Source organism: Moschus berezovskii, chromosome 19 (assembly GCF_049115385.1).
Source record: "Moschus berezovskii isolate FMDL1 chromosome 19, NW_MosBer_1.0, whole genome shotgun sequence".
NCBI lineage: Eukaryota > Metazoa > Chordata > Mammalia > Artiodactyla > Moschidae > Moschus > Moschus berezovskii.
Genome location: NC_142478.1, coordinates 10,968,280 through 10,989,625, shown reverse-complemented (window position 1 = coordinate 10,989,625; position 21,346 = coordinate 10,968,280). Strand labels below are relative to the sequence as shown.

The 21,346-nt window shown below is 38.8% G+C and overlaps 1 protein-coding gene across 2 annotated transcripts in view; it reads right to left on the bottom strand.

Moving 5' to 3' along the window:
* IQCM (IQ motif containing M) overlaps positions 1–21,346 on the bottom strand; it is a 472,445-nt gene that overhangs the window by 390,121 nt on the left and 60,978 nt on the right. Inside the window, exons 4-5 of one of the 2 annotated variants that reach the window (XM_088827822.1) lie at positions 4,998–5,088; positions 721–815 (exon numbers count right to left, since the gene is read on the bottom strand). In XM_088827822.1, the coding sequence (XP_088683948.1) occupies positions 721–815; positions 4,998–5,088 (186 nt within the window). Of the gene's footprint in view, positions 1–716; positions 816–4,997; positions 5,089–21,346 lie in introns of both variants that reach the window. The other variant, XM_088827821.1, reaches the window with a different exon arrangement.

The window sequence follows — 21,346 nt, the reverse complement described above, 5'->3', positions numbered from 1 at the left end:
TGGGTAAACACTAGTTGGATTAACAAAAATGCATTTGATGAACCTCCAATTGATGCTTAAATTCTTTCTAAAGTAATCCAAACAAATAAAGGCTAGTAAAATTATTGTTGGATAAAGCAAATTTTAAACAAGAGTGCCCTGAGAACCCAAGAAGGAGTTTATTCTGCAAATTTCAAAAATTTATTCCAACATAAATCAAAGCCCCACTCTACAAGAAAAGTTTTCTCTTAATGACAGCCTGAAGCTCAAGACATGAGTAACAAGTTAAAAACAGGGAAAACTACAAAATAGCTTTCTTTGAATCAATAGCCCAAGTCATCACATATCTGACCAGGTTCCATAACAGTTGTTCAGTCATACATAAGGGACTTTTAAAGGTTCATCTATATTTCCTTTTGAAGAAATATTAATACATATTTTGGTAAACAACAATAACTCAACTATAGAGAAACATAAAATTCTAAAAATGTATCCTTATAATTTTCTAAAACTTTCAATATTTACACACATTTAAAAAATTCAGTCTCTAAAGTTCAAATAAAGGAGCTGAACATTAGTTAGTACTAGTTGTTTGTGAAATCTCTATCTTGTGATACATTATTTGCAATGAAATATAAAGGAAATGACTGTTCAATACTAGCTGTTTGAGTCTGCCTTTTAAATGAATACTAAACAATGAAAAACCGCCACGTTGCTCCTGCGCCGAGGAGTGAGACTCACCATGCTCTTTCAGCTGCCCCATGAAAGAGGAGGTCATGGGTCGCAAACGCAGGCCAAAGTTGAAGACAGGGAAGGCAGAAAAGGAGTCCAGCTTTCTGTTCCCAAAACATGAAGTGAGAGCTTTGAGTGACTGATAGCCCTTATTTCATAATACAAACCCTAGAATAATGCTGCAAGACTAGATGCCAATCAGAGAGAAAGCCACTTCTCTCCTTTCAACAGAGACTGACTATGCTCCCCATGGTGCCCTCGCTGCAGAGGAAAGAGCACACAGCAGGCCCTCTATAAACACTCCGTTCTGTCACTCAGTCGTGTCCGACTCTTTGCGACCCCGTGGACTGTAGCCTACCAGGCTTCTCCGCCCATGGGATTCTCCAGGCAAGAATACTGGAGTGGGTTACCGTTTCCTTCTCCAGGGGATCTTCCCGACCCAGGGATCGAACCCGGGTCTCCCGCATTGGGGGCAGATGCTTTAACCTCTGAGCCACCAGGGAAGCCCTATAAACACTCACTATTGAATAAAGACAAAGTAATAAGGCCTGGCGTGCTGTGACTCATGGGGTCGCGGAGAGTTGGACACGACTGAGCGACTGGACGGAACTGAACTGAATACCAAATTTTGATGCCTCTGAGCAAGGATAATATGTAACTTTTGCTTTCTAAAAGAAAAACTCTAAACAAAAATTAGAAAGCAACACACATCACGTCTATTTCTTCCATTTTGCAAAGATTTTAAGTAACATGTTTTCCTCTTCTTGGAGAGCTTCAACCAAGTCAGCTGAATCAAAAAATGAGTACCATGCAGAAACTTTGGAAAATGGAAATAAGCAAAAGTAAGAAAACAAAAATTACCCCTAATTCACTATCCTAGTAGTGTGAGTAATAATTGCAAAGCTTTAAATTCTTCCTATGAGTTGAGCACTATTCTAACTTTTTATGTATCTTACATATAATACTCAAAACAAGTCTCTGGGTATTTACTATTATTATACCCATTTTATAAAAGAAGAAACTAAAAGATTAGGGGTGAGATAGGCTATAGTTAAGATTACTCCAGTTAGAAATGGTTGGAGTCAGGATTTGAATCGAGGCAGTGGGATTTAGGGAACTAAATAAACACCTTATTACAATCTATCACCAACTCCATTTGTCACAATTAACACGTGTAATATACTCCACACTTATGCTTAGGTGTACTTAAACGTACATGAACTTTTTAGCTCATTTATTATATTTGACAAAATACAATTAATGTATTTCCTTGCAAATGTACAAAGATGCACATCATTATTTTGGCCTAGAAATTCTAGACCAGTTTGAATCCAATTTGAACAATTGGATTGTTCAAAATCCAATTCAGTTTTGAACTGGAATTGCTAGTTCAAAAATTTTAGAAATGTTACACAAATTTTTAGGATTTTAAAACATTCTGCCCATCAAAAAAGTATGGTCTAAAAGGAAATTCTGTGACTGTCCTATTTTGAGTTTTATAGTTGGCATAGAGTAGGTGCTCAATAAATTAGTAAATCAATGAGTGATTTATAGGATCCATTAGTCTAGTCATCACTCATGTGGTTCACGATTATGCAGTTGGCCAAAACTGAGATAACCCTTATATGACAAAATCATATTGTCAATGGAAAATATGAGAGGTTTGAATATGTAGGCAGCTTTGCCAAACTCCATTTGAAATTCTAGAATTTTATTTACATGCTACCAAGAATGGGGCCAAGGTACATAGTTGTAGTTTGATTTGCTTCCTTAAAACTAGTCCCTGGCTAAATATTTTCACATAAATCTCCAAATCAGAACTATTAATTGCATTTTTCAATGATTCTCTATTAATGAAAGATTCTGATAGAAGCAGACTAAAATTCATCCACTAAGCAAAATATTTTATAAACATTAAGATGAAATGCCAGAGTTGTTTAACACAAACGTGAAGTGACATGAGGGATTCTATCATTATTTTATAATATCCTCATTCTGTTATTAATTAGAATAACCTAAATGCAAATAGTCATGTAACATATAAGAAATTGCCACTGATCACAAAACTAGGGGAAGAAGTTGAGGCTCATTTGCCTAAAATATAGAACGCATTCCCAGAAATGCAGTTGCCATACCTTCAAATGTATCAAATATTATCAAGTAAAAAATTAGCTTTAATAGATAAATGCATAATAAATAAATTTCCTTGATGGAAAATTAATATTTCAAATGCACTCACATTTATCATTGTTGTCATAAGAGTATTTAATGTATAATTAATCTTTGAAGTTAGGATTCAAAGGTACATTGAAGAACTTCACTTCCTTAAACCTAAATTTGAATATGCAGAAGTATTCAATTTTGTTTTCCTTTGCAAGTTAAACATAGAGAAATTTGGGGGGGGAAATAGACATTTTTAAGATTATATCATATTTCTTCACGTATTTTATAAGGAATTTCTTTTGCTGGGCCAATATTTTTATGGTCCACCTAAAAATATTATGGTTCATCCTTAAAAGTTAGTGTTTTCTAAGGCATCTTCTGGGAAATTAGAAGTAATTCACATACAACTCCTGTCACAGGACTCTGTTTGGAGCAGAAACTTTTCCAGAGTCTTACAAAGGGTTAGACAATTTATACTAATTAGTCCGAGCGCCTTCGCATTGTTAACAATCTCCTACCTGATTTCCTGACTGATTCTGTTTTCCTTTCTGTCCTTTATAGCCTCATGGCTCAGTTACTTCTAACGTTTGTGAAATGAAGCTAGCTTCAGGGGGTAGGAAACACATTATCCCCGTAAGTCAGCTATAAATAAAGACAAGGCAGCCTCTTGTGGATTGATGATATTCAGGGTCTGTGTGTCCCAAGCTGTCACTGAAGTACTTTTAATTTCAAAAGGTGGTGACCTTCCTCATTAAGCAGGACATGTTTTCATTAAACATGGAATGTTAGAATGTCAAGAGACCTTTATCTTTACCAATTTCAGAAGAAACAATTCTTAAGGAAATACTCAACTCTCTTGAGAAAGATATGCTGAAAGATATTAAACGATCAGATTTATTATTAATGAGTGCTCCAAGTGTCCCTAAATTATTCTTCTTCTTCCTTGGATCACAGTACCATCTAATACACTAAAAATGGTAACTTTTCAAATTAGTTCCATTTAGCTTTTCTAGTTTTGAAGTTTACCTGAAATTCTCAACTCTTTGGTTAAATTGCCATATAACTACTCTTTTATCAGGTAACACTGTGCTAGACTAACCTGGGTCTTGGGTTAATTCAAGTAAAAGCAAAAGTTTTTAAACTGGTAAATCTCATACATAAATCATTTATTTTCTTTTGTAATTCACATCTTCTCTTACTATGGGTAAAACCAAATCCTCATTATTAAAGCTGTACATATATTTCACTCTTCCAAATCCTCATTGTATTACCTTTTAATTCTGAGCATGAAACTTGTAGTGCTAAGCATACCTTGCAGGTAAGTTTTGGAAGAGCCAAGACATTCCTTACAGCCATAGTAACATTTTCTTAAACTTCTATTACCTAATACCCCACATTTCTGATCATGTTATATAATGAATTAACGTAAAACAAGGCACTGAAATATACATCTTAACAGAACAGCATTTACATTCTACAAGTATAAATGTTCTTACAAAATGTGCTGAAGAGTCTTTAGAGTTTCTATCTGTAGCTTCAGGGCCAAAACTTATGTACACAATTGTAACATTATCCCAAAAGTGATGCTGCTATTTAGGGGAATAATTCAGAAAAGTAACTGACCCATCTCCAGACACCTTTGGTCAGCAGAAGCAATGCTCAAAATTCCTGCCTTCAAAGTATGCTCTGTAGGATCAGCCTCATCTTCTGTTAGAAAACACACTAATTTTAAATTATTATATTAAAAAAGGAAAAATTATCTTAACTCTGCTCCATAATTGCTGCAGATTAATTATTAAAATTCCAAACTTATGTAATATTACCATAAAATATGGCATATTTCTCAAGAAAGCCACAAACTGGATTTGAGCTTATGCACTGTAAAACCCAGATGGTTTGTTCAACTATTCAGACATCCTCCAGTTCAGTTCAAAAGTTAATTGAACTGAAAACTAAAATTTTGATAATTGATGTTCTTTGAGGTAGTGAAGCAGAAAGATAAATTAGCCTCATGTATGGGCTGTTAAAAGACTTGGGAAACCATGACAATTGGTCAAGAAACACTAGCAAAAGAGAAGAAAAGTGCATGTTGTCTATGGGTTAGCCAACTACAACTTCCTTACCTGGTCTTCCCACGATGCAATTGCTTTTCTTTCTCCATTTTTTTACTCACTGATTCAATATTAGTCACTATTTTATCCAGTTTAACTTGTTCTTGAATTTGAAAGAAAAAAAATTTAATTGTATACTATTAATTTTCAAGGTCTAAGTGCATGTTTTGAATTAAACTGCAAATCACAGATTTTTTAATAACAGGTACAATATTTTTCAAAAAAACTACTAATAAAAAGATAGCCTAAAAACACATTTGAGTGTCTTTTTTCACCCCATGCTCCTCAGATGTTTTGCAATTACTAAAATTTAGGACTGCAAGTATAGAGTAAATGAACTGCATATATCAGAAAGGTGATCGCTCCCTTTGTAGAGAAATGTCAGCAAGAATACAGCACAAACTGAGAATACAGTCTCCTTTATACATATCAGCATTATTGTCATCCTTATCTTCATAAGGCTCAGCTTTTATAGCACAGCCTGCTATTTCAAAATAACTTAGCAATCATTAGTTAAGGTAATAGGAACACTGAGAGAGCTCCAGAAATCTCCATTTGCTAGAAAGACTTAAATCCACAAAAGCAAAGGTTCTGCATTAAAAAAAAAAAAAATCAAGCTCTTAGAGTCTAAAAAGAAACTTAAGTATTTTTAAATTACCTATTGCTTTCTATTTTGTTCAGATAATGAGACTAACATAGTCCCAACATATGGGACTAACACAGTTTGAAACAGTGCAACAAAATATTGTCATATCTGTTAAGGACCTTCTAGCTAACTAGTTCAGGTATATTAAAAAGATATTAAAGATACAGAGAACATATGAGATTAAACCCTGTTTTAGAAATATTTACAAATTAGTTGGTATGTCAATGCTAATGAATAAAAGAGCACACTAGACAGCATTATATAACTTAGATTTAAAATGTATAACAAAGACCACAAAAAAATTGGAGAAATGGAAAACAGAATGCTAATATTTATTATTCATAATATATCAGGGGTGTTGGCTAGCACTCCTGGATTATCTCACACTTCAACCTGAAAATTGGATTTTTGGTGAGTTTTTGTGATTATTCTCTTTTATACATCAGGGAAGCAGTTTACCCAACATCTAAGTTTTAAAAGTGCTAAACCAGGGATCAAACCCATTATCCTTGACTGTAAGTTCACCCTTCTTCACTCTGCCCTACCACCCCAGCAGATTTCATGGGGGTGCTTAATTATTGATTATTAGATGGACAGGGAGGCCTGGCGTGCTGTGATTCATGGGGTCGCAAAGAGTCGGACACGACTGAGCGACTGAACTGAACTGAACAGCAATTATCCTAATTATTAGTAATTATTTGTGTTATTATAAATTATTAATTAGATAGAGCTCAAAAGACACTTCATATAAGATATATGGTAAGTTGTGAAATATATTAAGGTGAAAAAGAAAAAATTTATAAGTCTGAGCCTTAAAAACAGAACACTTAAAAATAGTTGCCATACACCAAGTGTGCTAATTGCTATATATGGATTATCATTTTTTATTCTCACAACCACCCCATAAGTTAGTTATACTATTATCTCCATTTTTACAGATGAGGAAACTGAAGCAGAGGAATAGAGATGAACTTATCTAAGGTTATACAGCTAGCAGCAGGCAGAGACAATATTCAAACCCAAGCAGGCAATTCCTAGAGCCTGCATTCTTAATAATGGTATCCAATGTGTATGTTTTTATTGTACTTATTTAAGGAATATCTACTGAGTGGAAATTGCCATACTAACTCATAGAGCAGCGAGATGTAGGATATAGTGTTAATAAAACACTGCCATTCTCAGTGGACAACATGACTAACATGAAAATCATTCAGAAAAGGAGAAAAGGGATGCAAGGAAAGGTCATGAGATGTGCAACCCATAGATCTAGAGAGTGAATTGTACAATAACGCTAAGGGAACTAAGCCTGTGCTACTACAATAATTAATAAAGCAAAAGATATGCTTATTTTGTGGGAAAAAATATTAAAAACTTTGGGAATTATCCATTTAAATCACTAAAATGAAAGCCTCTGTAGTACCATTAAACTAAATCATGTTAGTTCTGCATCCCAAATAGAAAATAAGTACAATTATACTGCCTTACAAAAAAGTATAGAGTTATCTCGCTGTTCAACCGTCAGCTACTCCAGTTGTCTCACTGTATCTCACCATTCATTGAACCCAGGGTAGGCAAGGCAAGAGGGGGAACGCTGGAAGAAAACTCAGGGTGCTTTAGAAACTGCAGACATGCTTATTCTCTCCTCACTGGTGTGGTAGTGGTAGCAGCAGCTGCTGCTGCAAAGTCGCTTCAGTCGTGTCTGACTCTGTGCGACCCCATAGACAGTAGCCCAGCAGGCTCCCCCGTCCCAGGGAGTGGGTTGCCATTTCCTTCTCCAATGCATGAAAGTGAAAAGTAAATGAAGTCACTCAGTCGTGTCCAACTCTTTGCGACCCCATGGACTGCAGCCCACCAGGCTTCTCCTTCCACGGGATTTTCCAGGCAAGAGTACTGGAGTGGGGTGCCACTGCCTTCTCTGAGCTGTAGCAGCAGACATGCTGTATTCTCTCATCACTGACCCAGAGAACACAGCCATAACGCAGCCTCAAGGGCTTTTCAGGTGGAGCTTATATATGTTTACAGAACAAAAGAGGCCTGTGCCCAAGCAGGTTCATAAGTGACCTCAGCTGTTAACATAACCATAAATTTACAACAGCTGGGACGAGGGTCACGGGGCAAGAGACTCTGACCACCGCCATCTTGAATAATTTGCTCTTTCCCAACAAGAGCTAAAGGAGATTTCTAAAAAGACAACTAAAGCATATGAAAATCCTGCATTAGGTAAACCTTTAGATGAGTAACAAGACTTACTGTATGACTTAGGGCAAATTATAGCATCTCTGCTGTGCAGAATTGCTTCAGTGGTGTCCAGCTTTTTGTAGCCCTATGGACTGTAGCCTGCCAGGCTCCTTTGTCCATGGAATTCTCCAGGCAAGAATACTGGAGTGGGTTGCCATTCCCTCTTTCAGGGGATCTTTCCAGCCCGGGGATCAAACCCACCTCTTCTGCGGCTCCTGCATTGCAGGCAGATTCTTTACTGCTGAGCCACTGGCAAAGACCATAACATCTTTGAGTTCGTAACTATTCCCTCTATGTAAAATCTAGTCTCTAAACCAGTTATATCAACTCTAGAATTTCAGTTCTGAAACATACATTTTAAATCACTTCTGTAAAACAATTAGCAAGGAGAGACTAGGGAGACAGGGAGACTAGGAAAAGAAAATGCTGGTAAAGTGGTGAATATTTGGGGTTTCTGTAATGAAAGCAAACAAATGAAATATAAGGCATTAGAACTTACAACCAAAGGCCTCTAGTCCTCAACACTATTTACCTTGCTTTCCTCAGAGTTCATCTGAAATCAATCATTCATTCACCTGAAATCAATCATCCATTCAATTCACTTGTGACTACCTCACTCGCCTCCTTCACGGGCTCATTCTTCTTTGACCACATCCAGCTGTTGTGTATGCCCTATAGCTCTTTCTTTGGCTGCCTTCTAACCCTTTACCTGAAGGGTATGGTCACTCCCAGGAGAAGGAAATGGCAACCCACTCCAGTGTTCTTGCCTAGAGAATCCCAGGGACGGGGGAGCCTGGTGGGCTTCCGTCTATGGGGTCACACAGAGTCGGACACGACTGAAGTGACTTAGCAGCAGCAGCAGCAGCATGGTCACTCCCAAGTTATACTTATGGAAATGTGGCTGCCTTACAAAATCTCAGTATCCTGTTCAGACCACTCTCAAGTGCCAAATTTCAATAACTAACCATGTCTATATGCATGTCCCAAAGACATTCCAATTGACATGTTCCTCTCACGATTAATGACACCACCATCCATCCAAAAACCCAGAAGTCACCTCTACTGTCTCCTCTCCCTCAGCTTCCTAGGACAATCAAACATCAAATCCCTCCTACTGTGTCCACTCATATTGCCTCAACATAGATTTTGGCCATCTCTTCTCTGGGACACTAATAGCTTTCTCAGCTGGATTCCTACTCCCAGTCTTAATACCCTCCAATCCAGCCTCCATACTTGCCATAAATAAGCTTTGATTTCCAAATAATTGGATTTTAAATTATGATAGTTATTATTTTAAAATTTAGTTTTGCTGTAATCAGGGAACATGATTTACATAATTCTAAATTCTTTGAAATGTATTGACTCTTTGACCAATGTGTAGTCAGCGTCAATAATGTTCCATACCTGTCTGAAATGAATATCCTCTCATTGTTGTTCTGTACTCATCTGATAAATAAAGATTCTTAGTTGTTTAAATCAAATACTTTGTAGCCTCACTAATATATGCGTATGCACACAGTTATGTAAATATGTGTGTATACATTACTTTTTGCTGGACAATTTGGAAGTAAGTTACAAACAGTATGACATTTCACCCCTAAACACATCATATAGCTCCTAAAAACAAGCACATAAACTCAAATCCAATATGCTTCCCATATTGCATATGCCGTAGTATTTTCTCTGCTTGCATGCGTGCTAAGTCGCTTCAGTCATGTCCAACTCTGTGTGACCCTATGGACTGTAGCCCACCAGGCTCCTCTGTCCCTGGGATTCTCCAGGCGAGAACACTGGAGTGGGTTGTCATGCCCTCCCCCAGGGGATCTTCCTGACCCAGGGATCAAACCCACATCTCTTACATCTCCTGCATTGGCAGGTGGATTCTTTATCGCTAGTGCCACCTGGGAAGCCCTTAGTATTTTCTCTGAGCTTACTCATATAAAGTCCAATAAAAAAATTTAAAAATTAAAGCTCAAGGCCACTAGAGATGTGTAGAAACTGCTGGGGTCTCTCCCAATTACCTCTTTATTCTTCTATTTGTGGTGTTTTTTTCTATTCTAGATTCTCAGATGCTCTATAGAAATGTGGTGAATAAAGGAATACCATTTTGCTCTGTGTGTGTATGTGCTCAGATGCTCAGTCACGTCTGACTCTGTAATCTGCCCACGAGGCTCCTTTGTCCATGGGATTTTGCTAGTCATTCACATTTCAAGCGGAGAAGGCAATGGCAAGCCACTCCAGTACTCTTGCCTAGAAAATCCCATGGATGGAGGAGCCTGGTAGGCTGCAGTCCGTGGGGTCGCAAAGGGTCAGACACGACTGAGCGACTTTACTTTCACTTTTCACTTTCACACATTGAAGAAGGAAATGGCAACCCACTCCAGTGTTCTTGCCTGGAGAATCCCAGGGAAGCGGGAGCCTGGTGGGCTTCCGTCTATGGGGTCACACAGAGTCGGACACGACTGAAGTGACTTAGCAGCAGCAGCAGCAGCACATTTCAAGACTCAACTCAGGGGACATTATCCGGTCTATCTTAATGCTGAAACAATTTGCAATATTTCTTGTGTACTTGGCCTGCTGCTACTGCTGCTGCTAAGTCACTTCAGTCGTGTCCGACTCTGTGTGACCCCATGATGGAAGCCCGTCAGGCTTCCCCGTCCCTGGGATTCTCCAGGCCTACCTCCCTCTTATTAGTCTGCAAAATCTGTGACCATGCCCCTAGCCAAAGTGAGATAAGTTATACAGATCAATAAATGAAATGTTCAACACCTCTTATTCAGTTACATAGAATTTTGAATATTACAAGTTTATGTTTTCCCGGGACATTAATTTATTTCCTTTTTTTTTCCCAAATATGATACATACTATATACATTCCTCCTTTTACTGATTCCCATTTCTCCCCTGACAGTTATAAAGCTTCCCCCCTTCCACAAAACAAAAACCAAAAAAATTAAACAAACAAAGCAGGCACTCTAATCCAGGTTGCTAAAAGCAGCCAATCTTAAATAGTTAAACTGGACCAACGTAAGTTACTAGGAACTAGCTTTCCAGAATTTAGAGTTTTAATAATTCAGAAATTGGTTACCATAAAAGAGGTGTGTTCCCTACCACAGGCATCTCCTGTAGAGATTGGACAGGAACTTTCCATAGAACATTATATAGGGGATTTTATATCATGAAAATAGTTGGGCTGGAAGAGCGCTAAGTTCTCTTCTATATAGAGATTTAATGATACTATGAAAATGCTTCACAAGGGTAAATCCAGATCCTTTTCATTAAAAAAAAATGAGATTTTAGACTTATATTGAATGATTATAAAATAATTCTTCATTTTTCAAGACCTACAATTTAAATTCTACTCAATTTGATATGAAGTAATTATAATAAAATATAAAACTTAGTTATAAATTTATAGACAGACTCATTAGTCAAGAATGACAGATTGCAATTTACTGACATTTCACATTCTAGTGTGTGGGCTGGGTGGATGTCATATGATTTTCTACTGTTGGAAATTCCAGCACATGTGTGTTATATAGGATGCCAATTCCGCACTAAAAAGTGAACTCTTTCATGGTCTCCTGAGGACAGGGATTGTATTTTAATCCATCATCCACTTATTCAGTCATTCAACAAATATTTACCAAATGCCTATAATGTGATAAGTAGTCTGCTTGGCATTAGGGATGCAAACCATAACCTAGTGATTATGAAGGTTATATTCTAGGCAATGGCAATCCACTCCAGTACTCTTGCCTAGAAAATCCCATGGATGGAGGAGCCTGGTGGGCTGCAGTCCGTGGGGTCGCTAAGGGTCGGACACGACTGAGCGACTTCACTTTCACTTTTCACTTTCACACATTGGAGAAGGAAATGGCAACCCACTCCAGTGTTCTTGCCTGGAGAATCCCAGGGATGGGGGAGCCTGGTGGGCTTCTGTCTGTGGGGTCACACAGAGTCGGACACGACTGAAGTGACTTAGCAGCAGCAGCAGCAGCAGCATAAATTCAAGACAAGGAATAAAATGCATCCTTTAGCTTTTGGAATTGTGAGGTTATAGATAGACAACTGAATGAAAATATGGAAATAGAATAAAGATTTCACTGCTTTGAAGGAATAAAGTTATTGGGGGTAACAAAAGATTCTCTTTTAAAGATGTGTGGTTCAAAGAGAAGAGAGACAAAACGTTCACTATAAGGACATAAGTTTCAGACAGAATATTTGGATGTCATTATATTTTAAGACATTTAATATATGAAAGGAGAAGGTGAAGATATAGAAGAAAGCAAATAATATGTAATAGATTAGGTAGGTTTCTGGCAGAGAAGAGAAGGAATGGGATAGAATTTAGCCAAGATTTGGAGAACATAGGCATTTTCTTCTTCAAGGAAGAAGGCAGATAAGGTTTTGCTGCTAAGTCACTTCAGTCGTGTCCAACTCTGTGTGACCGCATAGATGGCAGCCCACCAGGCTCCCCCATCCCTGGGATTTTCCAGGCAAGAACACTGGAGTGGGTTGCCATTTCCTTCTCCAATGTGTGAAAGTGAAAAGTGAAAGTGAAGTCGCTCAGTCATTTCTGACTCGTAGCGACCCCATGGACTGCAGCCCACCAGGCTCCTCCGTCCATGGGATTTTCTAGGCAAGAGTGCTGGAGTGGCTTGCCATTGCCTTCTCCGAGATAAGGTTTTAGGTGGCTCTTAATACATTTCCATTGAGTTCACCATTCAAGACCTTTATTTTCTCTACAAAGTAGGAACTAAGGTCTTTTACTGAGAGAAGGGGAGAGAAGTTTAAGAAGGGTGTCCAGGAGAGTGGCAGATATTTGAATAAATAGCAAGTCGGGCGGGTAAAAGAACTGACTGCAGTAACATAAAAGGTTGTGTTATGATTGCCACTCAATGCAGCCACCATTACAGCTAACACTTCGAAACAAAACTTCTCACTTCTGTTCAGTTCCTCTCTGCTTCATAGAAAAATGTTTAAACTGATTGTCTATATATCCTATGTGCACTTCCTCATCCCATTTCCTCTTCAGTCCACTGGCAATCCAGCTTGCACAGTCACCACTCTGATCAAGGATACGACTTCCACGATCAGCATGGTGACAATGGGGGCTTTTGTGAAGGGATTCTGTGACAACAGGTTTCCCTGGTCTTCATCCTGTGAATACCTGGCTGCTGCTTTTCAGCCTCTTTTGCTGACTCTCCTCCTATCAGACCTCTAAAAATTCCACTACCACGGACCTCAATCATAAGCCCTTTTGTATGGGTTAACTTTTTTTTTTTTTTAATGTGGGCCATTTGTAAAGTCTTTATTGAATTTGTTGCAATATTTTTTCCATTTTAGATTTTTTGGGTTTTGTGCCATGAGGTCTGTGAGATCTTTGCTCCCCAGCAGGGGATTGAACCCACATCCTCTACATTGAAAGGTAAAGTCCTAACCACTGGACCGCCAAGGTAGTCCCTGGGTTAACTTCACTTGTTCTTTCGGAGATTTCACCCAGTTCCTCAAGTAAATATGTACACTCACCAGTGACTCTAAATCTTTATCCTCCAGGTCTTACCTGTCCTCAAAATTTCAGACTCATATATACCACTGTCTTACATAGGAAGTTACATGCTAATAAGTATTTCAAATATAATACATTTAATAGAGATCTTGATTTTTCTCTTCCACACACTGTTCTTTCTTGTCTTTCCTGTATCAGTAAATGACATCATCACACAGCCACCCACTCAAACCAGAAATTCATTACCTATGACTAAAATATACATCAAAGTTGCCAGTTCCCCTCCAATTTCACTAATACCTCAACAATAATGCTACACACCAAACCAAACCAAAACTCAGTGGATTACAAGTTTAGAAGATTCTTGCTCATGTTTCTTTGACTTGGCCAGAATATCTCTGCTTCTTCCCTCTCTACACAGGTCACTCTGGAGTCGGGGACAGCTACCTGGGGCATGGTCTTCTCATGGCAGACCAAGGAGTAAAACAGACAAGTTAAGCCACAAAATATTTAAAACTATTGCCTGTGTTTTATATCTTCTTACCCTCTACTGGCCAAAGCAAGCATATGGCCAGTCTCAAAGTCAGTGGACAGGGAAGACTATTCCAACCCAGGGTGGGGGATGAAGAGTGGATGTGTCTTGACAATAACTCAATCTAAGCCAACATCATCTTCTGCTTGAACTGAAAAAATAGCTTTCTAATCAGTCTCCTGTTTTAGTTCTAGCTTCTGTTTAGTCTACACATACAGTCAACATATCTTTTTAGAGTCTGATAATAACATCTGCCTTAAAAACGTTCAGTGATTTTATATCACTCTAAAAAAAAATCGGTTCCTTGACATTACCTATAGGGCTGTACATCATCTGATTCTTACACATCTCTTTCACGTGGCTTCACAGCACTGCCTTACTTTTTCTGCCACTTACACTGCAGCCACATTGGTTTCCTTTTAGGACCTTGAATAAGTCGGTTCCTGCCCCTTCTCAGGGCTTTCTCACTGCCTGGATTTCCCTTCATATTGCTCCCAGTGATGTGCGGCAGCTGAGTTGGATCAGCTTTCAAAAGTCAATTCTTAAATTTCTTAAAGTTTTGCAATCTAGATTTCAAACCCTTGGTAGGCTGAAAACACCAACAGTGGAAATATTTACACCATGAGAGTTAGGATGTGTTAAGGCAGGCTTTTCTCCCAGAAAACCAGTGTAACAGTATACCACTTTCCTTCATTTCTCAGACCAAATATAAGCTCCTCAGAGAACCCTTCATGACAGTTACATCCCAAGTATTGTTGTTGTTGCTTATTGTCACTAAGTCATGTCCAACCCTTTGTAACTTCATGGACTGTAGCACACCAGTCTCCATTATGTCCTCCATTATCTCCTGGAGTTGGCTCATATTCATGTCCTTTGAGTCAGCAATCCTATCTAACCATCTCATCCACTGCTATCCCCTTCTCCTTTTGCCTTCAATTTTTCCCAGCAGCAAGGTCTTTTCCAATGAGCTGGATCTTCCTATCAAGTGAAGTCCAAAGTATTGGACTTCAGCTTCAGCATCATTATGCCCAATGAATATTCAGGGTTGATTTCCTTTAGGAAATCTAAAGTAAGTCCCCAGTCTATTATATCATTCTGTTTCCTTCATTGTTACCTTCACATTTTGTGATTATCTTGTCTATTTATTTGCTTTTTGCCTAGTTTCTCCCAGAAGAATATAAGGTCTATTTTCACAATTATATCATCAGTGTCAAAAAGAGTAATGGCATATAACAGATGCCTAGTAAATACTGAATGAATGAATTTTTGTTCTGATAAGTTATGAGCTATTTAAAAACAAAACATTTTTAATCCCTTTCTAACTCACACATAGCATTATAAATCCGCAGTCCAATACACACCTATTGAATAAATGAAGTAATTAATGTGTTTACTAGGTACACATGTATAAATTTCAGATTTCATGTCAGAAAATGGAATAAAGACATTTGTGCTAGGCAGGTGGTCTGAATACTTCAGATTTCACTTATATTTTTCTATGCCACTCTCATGTAGCTATTATTGTCCAGTATAATACCATCAATTAATAAATTGCTATTAACTACCTCCTATCAGCCATGGGGTCCTATAACAGAGGTTTTATATCCTATTAATCTCACAGTAATATTAATTAATCTCACAAATAAATTAACCTCACGTTCATTCATTGTTGAACATATACCTCAGTGCCTAGCCAAGCATACATTAGGTACTCAATAAATGCTGAATGAACAAACAGAAGTCAGTCAGGCATCAAGAGCAGAGTTGGGTTAAATACACGAAAATATGGAACTCCCTACAATGTCATCAGAAGAGTACTGGAAATTAATCTGTGTGTTGTCAGCAAAAATTAACTCCACTACAAGACCTCCATGTATACAATAGTGTGAAATTATCTAAAAACATTTTTTTATTTTTTTTAAATAATGAATAGTTAGCGGTTTTCAGGAATATAAAAATGTAATAGTAACAAAAGGAAGACAAAAATTATACAACTATAATAACCTTTAAGACATTTTACTCAAGTATAATCAATTCAGTATCCACTGGTACAGACTATTAAATTAACTGCTATATTTATTTAGTTTATATTTCTCCTCTAGGTGGCTATATTGTATTATTTATGAGAGAGAACACAGAGACATGGTTAAGAAAGCAGATACACTCAAGGGGATATGAATTTGAATTTTATAATCAGTATGACCCTCAGCAAGTTATATTATGTCACTGAGTACAGCTTCTTCATTTGTAAAAATGTGTATGATGATCTCTTTAAGAAAACTGGAGATACCAAGGGAGCATTTCATGCAAAGATGGGCACAATAAAGGAAAAATATATCGAGGACCTAACAGAAGTAGAAGAGATTAAGGAAAGGTGGCAAGAATGCACAGAGGAACTGTACAAAACAGTTCTTAATGACCCAAATAACCATGATGATGTATGGTCACTCACTTAGAGCCAGACATCCTGGACAGTGAAGTCAAGTGGGCCTTAGGAAGCATCACTATGAACAAAACTAGTGTTCAGTTCAGTTCAGTTCAGTCGCTCAGTCGTGTCTGACTCTCCGTGACCCCATGAATCACAGCACGCCAGGCCTCCCTGTCCATCACCAACTCCCGGAGTACACTCAAACTCATGTCCACAGAGTCGGTGATGCCATCCAGCCATCTCATTCTCTGTCGTCCCCTTCTCCTCCCGCCCCCAACCTTTCCCAGCATCAGAGTCTTTTCCAGTGAGTCAACTCGTCACATGAGGTGGCCAAAGTATTGCAGTTTCAGCTTTAGCATCAGTCCCTCCAATGAACATCCAGGATTGATCTCCTCTAGAATGGACTGGTTGGATCTCCTTGCAGTATAAGGGACTCTCAAGAGTCTTCTCCAACACCACAGTTCAAAAGCATCGATTCTTCGGCGATCAGCTTTCTTCACAGTCCAACTCTCACATCCATACATGACCACGGGAAAAACCATTGCCTTGACTAGACGGACCTTGGCTGGCAAAGTAATGTCTCTTCTTTTTAATATACTATCAAGGTTGGTCATAACTTTCCTTCCAAGGAGCAGGCGTCTTTTAATTTCATGGCTGCAATCAGCATCTGCAGTGATTTTGTAGCCCAAAAAAATAAAGTCTGATACTGTTTCCACTGTTTTTCCATCTATTTCCCATGAAGTGATAGGACCAGATGCCATGATCTTTGTTTTCTGAATGTTGAGCCTCAAGCCAACCTTTTCACTCTCCTCTTTCACTTTCATCAAGAGGCTTCTGAGTTCCTCTTCACTTTCTGCCATAAGGGTAGTGTCATCTGCATATCTGAGGTTATTGATATTTCTCCCAGCAATCTTGATTCCAGCTTGTGCTTCTTCCAGCCCAGCGTTCCTCATGATGTACTCTGCATATAAGTTAAATAAGCAAGGTGACAATATACAACCTTGACGTACACCTTTTCCTATTTGGAACCAGTCTGTTGTTCCATGTCCAGTTCTAACTGTTGCTTCCTGACCTGCATACAGGTTTCTCAAGAGGCAGGTCAGGTGGTCTGGGATTCCCATCTCTTTCAGAATGTTCCACAGTTTATTGTGAGCCACACAGTCAAAGGCTTTGGCATAGTCAATGAAGCAGAAATAGATGTTTTTCTGAAACTCTCTTGCTTTCTCCATGATCCAGCGGATGTTGGCAATTTGATCTCTGGTGCCTCTGTCTTTTCTAAAACCTGCTTGAACATCTGGGAGTTCGCGGTTTACATACTGCTGAAGCCTGGCTTGGAGAATTTTGAGCATGACTTTACTAGCGTGTGAGATGAGTGCAATTGTGCGGTAGTTTGAGCATTCTTTGGCATTGCCTTTCTTTGGGATTGGAATGAAGACTGACCTCTTCCAGTCCTGTGGCCACTGCTGAGTTTTCCAAATCTGCTGGCATAGTGTAGGTGATGGAATTCCAGCTGAGCTATTTCAAATCTCAGAAGATGATGTTGTTAAAGTGCTGCACTCAATATGCCAGAAAATTTGTAAAACTCAGTAGTAGCCACGGGACTGGAAAAGGCCAGTTTTCATTCCAATCCCAAAGAAAGGCAATGCCAATGAATGTTTAAACCACCACACAATTGCACTCATTTCACATGCCATCAAGGTTACGCTCAAAATCTTTTAAGTTAGGTATGTGAACTGAGAACTTCCAAAGGTACAAGCTGGTATTAGAAAAGCAGAGAAACCAGAGATCAAATTCCCAACATCCTCTGGATCATTAAAAAAGCAAGGGAATTCCAGACAAACATCTACTTCTTTTTCACTGACTATGCTAAAGTCTTTGACTGTGTGGATCACAACAAACTGTGGAGTATTCTTAATGAGATGGGAATACCAGCCCACATTATCTGCCTCCTGAGAAACCTGTAGGCAGGACAAGAAACAACAGTTAGAACTGGATATGGAACAATAGACTGGCTCAAAACTGAGAAAGGAGTATGTCAAGACTATGTATTGTCACCGTGCTTATTTAACTTATATGCAGAGTACCTCATGAGAAATGCTTGGCTGGATGAATCACAAACTGGAATCAAGACTGCCGGGAGAAATATGAACAACTTCAGATATGCAGATGATACCATTTTAATGTCAGAAAGCAAAGAGGAACTAAAGAGTATCTTGATGAAGATGAAAGATAAGAGTGAAAAAGCTTAAAACTCAACATTCAAAAAACAGATCATGGCATCTGGTCCTATCACATCATGGCAAATAGATGGGGAAAATGTAGAAACAGTGTCAGATTTCATTTTCTTGAGCTCCAAAATCACTGCAGATGGTGACTGCAGCCATGAAATTAAAAGACACTTGCTCCTTGGAAGAATAGCTTATACAAATCTAGACAATGTTTGAAAAAGCAGAGACACCACTTTGCCAATAAAAGTCTGTGTAGTCAAAGCTATGATTTTTCCAGTAGTCATGTATGGATGTGATAATTGGAGCATAAATAAGGATGAGTGCCAAAGAATTAATTGATGCTTTAGAACTGTGGTGCTCGAGAAGACTCTTGAGAATCCCTTGGACAGCAAGGATATCAAACCAGTCAATCCTAAAGGAAATCAACCCTGAATAGTCACTGGAAGGGCTTGTGGTAAAGCTGAAATTCCAATACCATGCCCACTGATGCGAAGAGATGACTCATAGGAAAAGATCCTGATGCTGGAAAAGACTGAAGGCAAGAGGAGAAGGGGGCAACAGAGGATGAGATGGTTGGATAGCATCACCGACTCAATGGACGTGAGTTTGAGCAAACTCAGGGAGATAGCGAAGGACAGGGAAGTCTGGTATGCTACAGTTCATGGGGTCACAAAAAGTCGGACACGACTTAGCGACTGGACAGCAAAAAAAATGTGTATGATGATCATAGATTGCTGTGAAGATCGGGTGAATGGTACATGCAGAGTACTTAGGACAATTGGTGCACAGTGAGTGCTCAGTAAGGTTAGTTAAGGTAATGTTTACAAGGATAAGGATTACAAGAACATGGCATTGATTACAGTCTATGTAGGAGGTGGAGCAGACATGTAACATGTTATAAGTATCATTAGATAAAGCACTACCAAGTATTATATCAAGCAAATAAACTTGCAGTAATAGCATAACATATGGAAAATAAAACACAAAGTCACATTATACTGAATAATTACTCCTATGCCTAAAACGTCACCATCAAGCATTCATTTCTCTCTCTCCAGTGAAGAATACAACAGTACTCATCAAGCTTTTGGCAAGTAGCATACAGTATTCCCCTGCACAGAAGATAATACCAGTTATATCTTAGTGAAACAGCTGAATCCCTACTAAGTAAATATCATGGCCAAAGGCTTGACAAAACTGCCCAGACAAAATGAGCTTATATTGATCATCTTGGTTCACCCTATCCAACAAACAAACCAAAAAACTAAAAAACAAACAACAAAAATGACTCTCACAAAACAGCTTGATGGAAAGACACTGGTATACAGCCCTAGTCAGTTTATCCTTTGATCTTTCTCTTACACAAAGTTAATACAGGTGTCAAGAAACGATCCTCCATTAATATTTTCACATTTTTGCACTGTCAGTGTTTTCTGAGCAACTCATTCTGGCATCTGAGTTGAAGGATGTTCAAACAGCAAACAAGTCATGGAAGTTAAAAACCTAGGAGAGATTCAGAGTCACCTCTGCTGAGATGACTTGTAAGTAAATGTAAGCCATTTACTTACATTCCAAAGAGTAACAGACTTAGGGACCCCCACTTCTCCTCTTTCCAGAATGGATGTGCTTACATTTATAAAGCACTTCTAGAGAAGGGAATGGCAACCCACTCCAGTATTCTTGCCTGGAGAATTCCAAGGAAAGAGGAGCCTGGCGGGCTACAGTCCATGGGGTTACAACGAGTCGGACATGACTGAGTGACTGAGCACGCACACACACACATAAAGCACTACTCCTTCCTTTTCCCTTCTCCTTCTTTCTCTCTACGGAGGAGGAGAGGTAAATGTGCCACATACAGTGTGTGTGTGTGTGTGTGTGTGTGTGCACGCGTGTGTGCACGCACACGGGTGTGTGCACACTGTTGTATCCAACTCTTTATGACCCCACAGACTGTAGCCCACCAGGCTCCTCTGTCCATGGAGTTTTCCCAGTTAGAATACTTGAGTGGTTGCCATTTCCTTCTCCAGTTCCCAACTCAGGGATCAAACCCACGGTCTCTTGCATCTCCTGATTTGCCAAGTGGGTTCTTTAGCAACTGATCCACCAGGGAAATCTGCCAAATATTCTACAAAAGTGCTAAAATTACTAATCTCAGAATTCCTCTCCTGTGGCACTTCTTCCCATCTACATGAGGCAATGAGGAAACAGAGGTAAGATGCTCTCTGAATATTAAAAGGTCTGTCTCCAATCCAGAAACCTTAGAGGGACTACAGATGTGAATGGACAAATATATGGGAAATAGACAGACAGATAGATATATAGAACTTAAGATAAACTTCATGGGAAATAGATGGGGAAACAGTGTAAACAGTGTCAGATTTTATTTTTTTGGGCTCCAAAATAACTTCAGATGCTGATTGCAGCCATGAAATTAAAACACGATTACTTCCTGGAAGGAAAGTTATGACCAACCTAGATAGCATATTAAAAATCAGAAACATTACTTTGTCAACCAAGGTCCGTCTAGTTAAGGCTATGGTTTTTCCAGTGGTCATGTATGGATGTGAGAGTTGGACTGTGAAGAAAGCTGATTGCTGAAGAATTGATGATTTTGAACTGTGGTGCTGGAGAAGACTCTTGAGAGTCCCTTGGACTGCAAGGAGATCCAACCAGTCCATTCTAAAGATCAATCCTGGGTGTTCATTGGAAGGACGGATGCTAAAGCTGAAACTCCAATACTCTGGCCACCTCATGCGACGAGTTGACTCACTGGAAAAG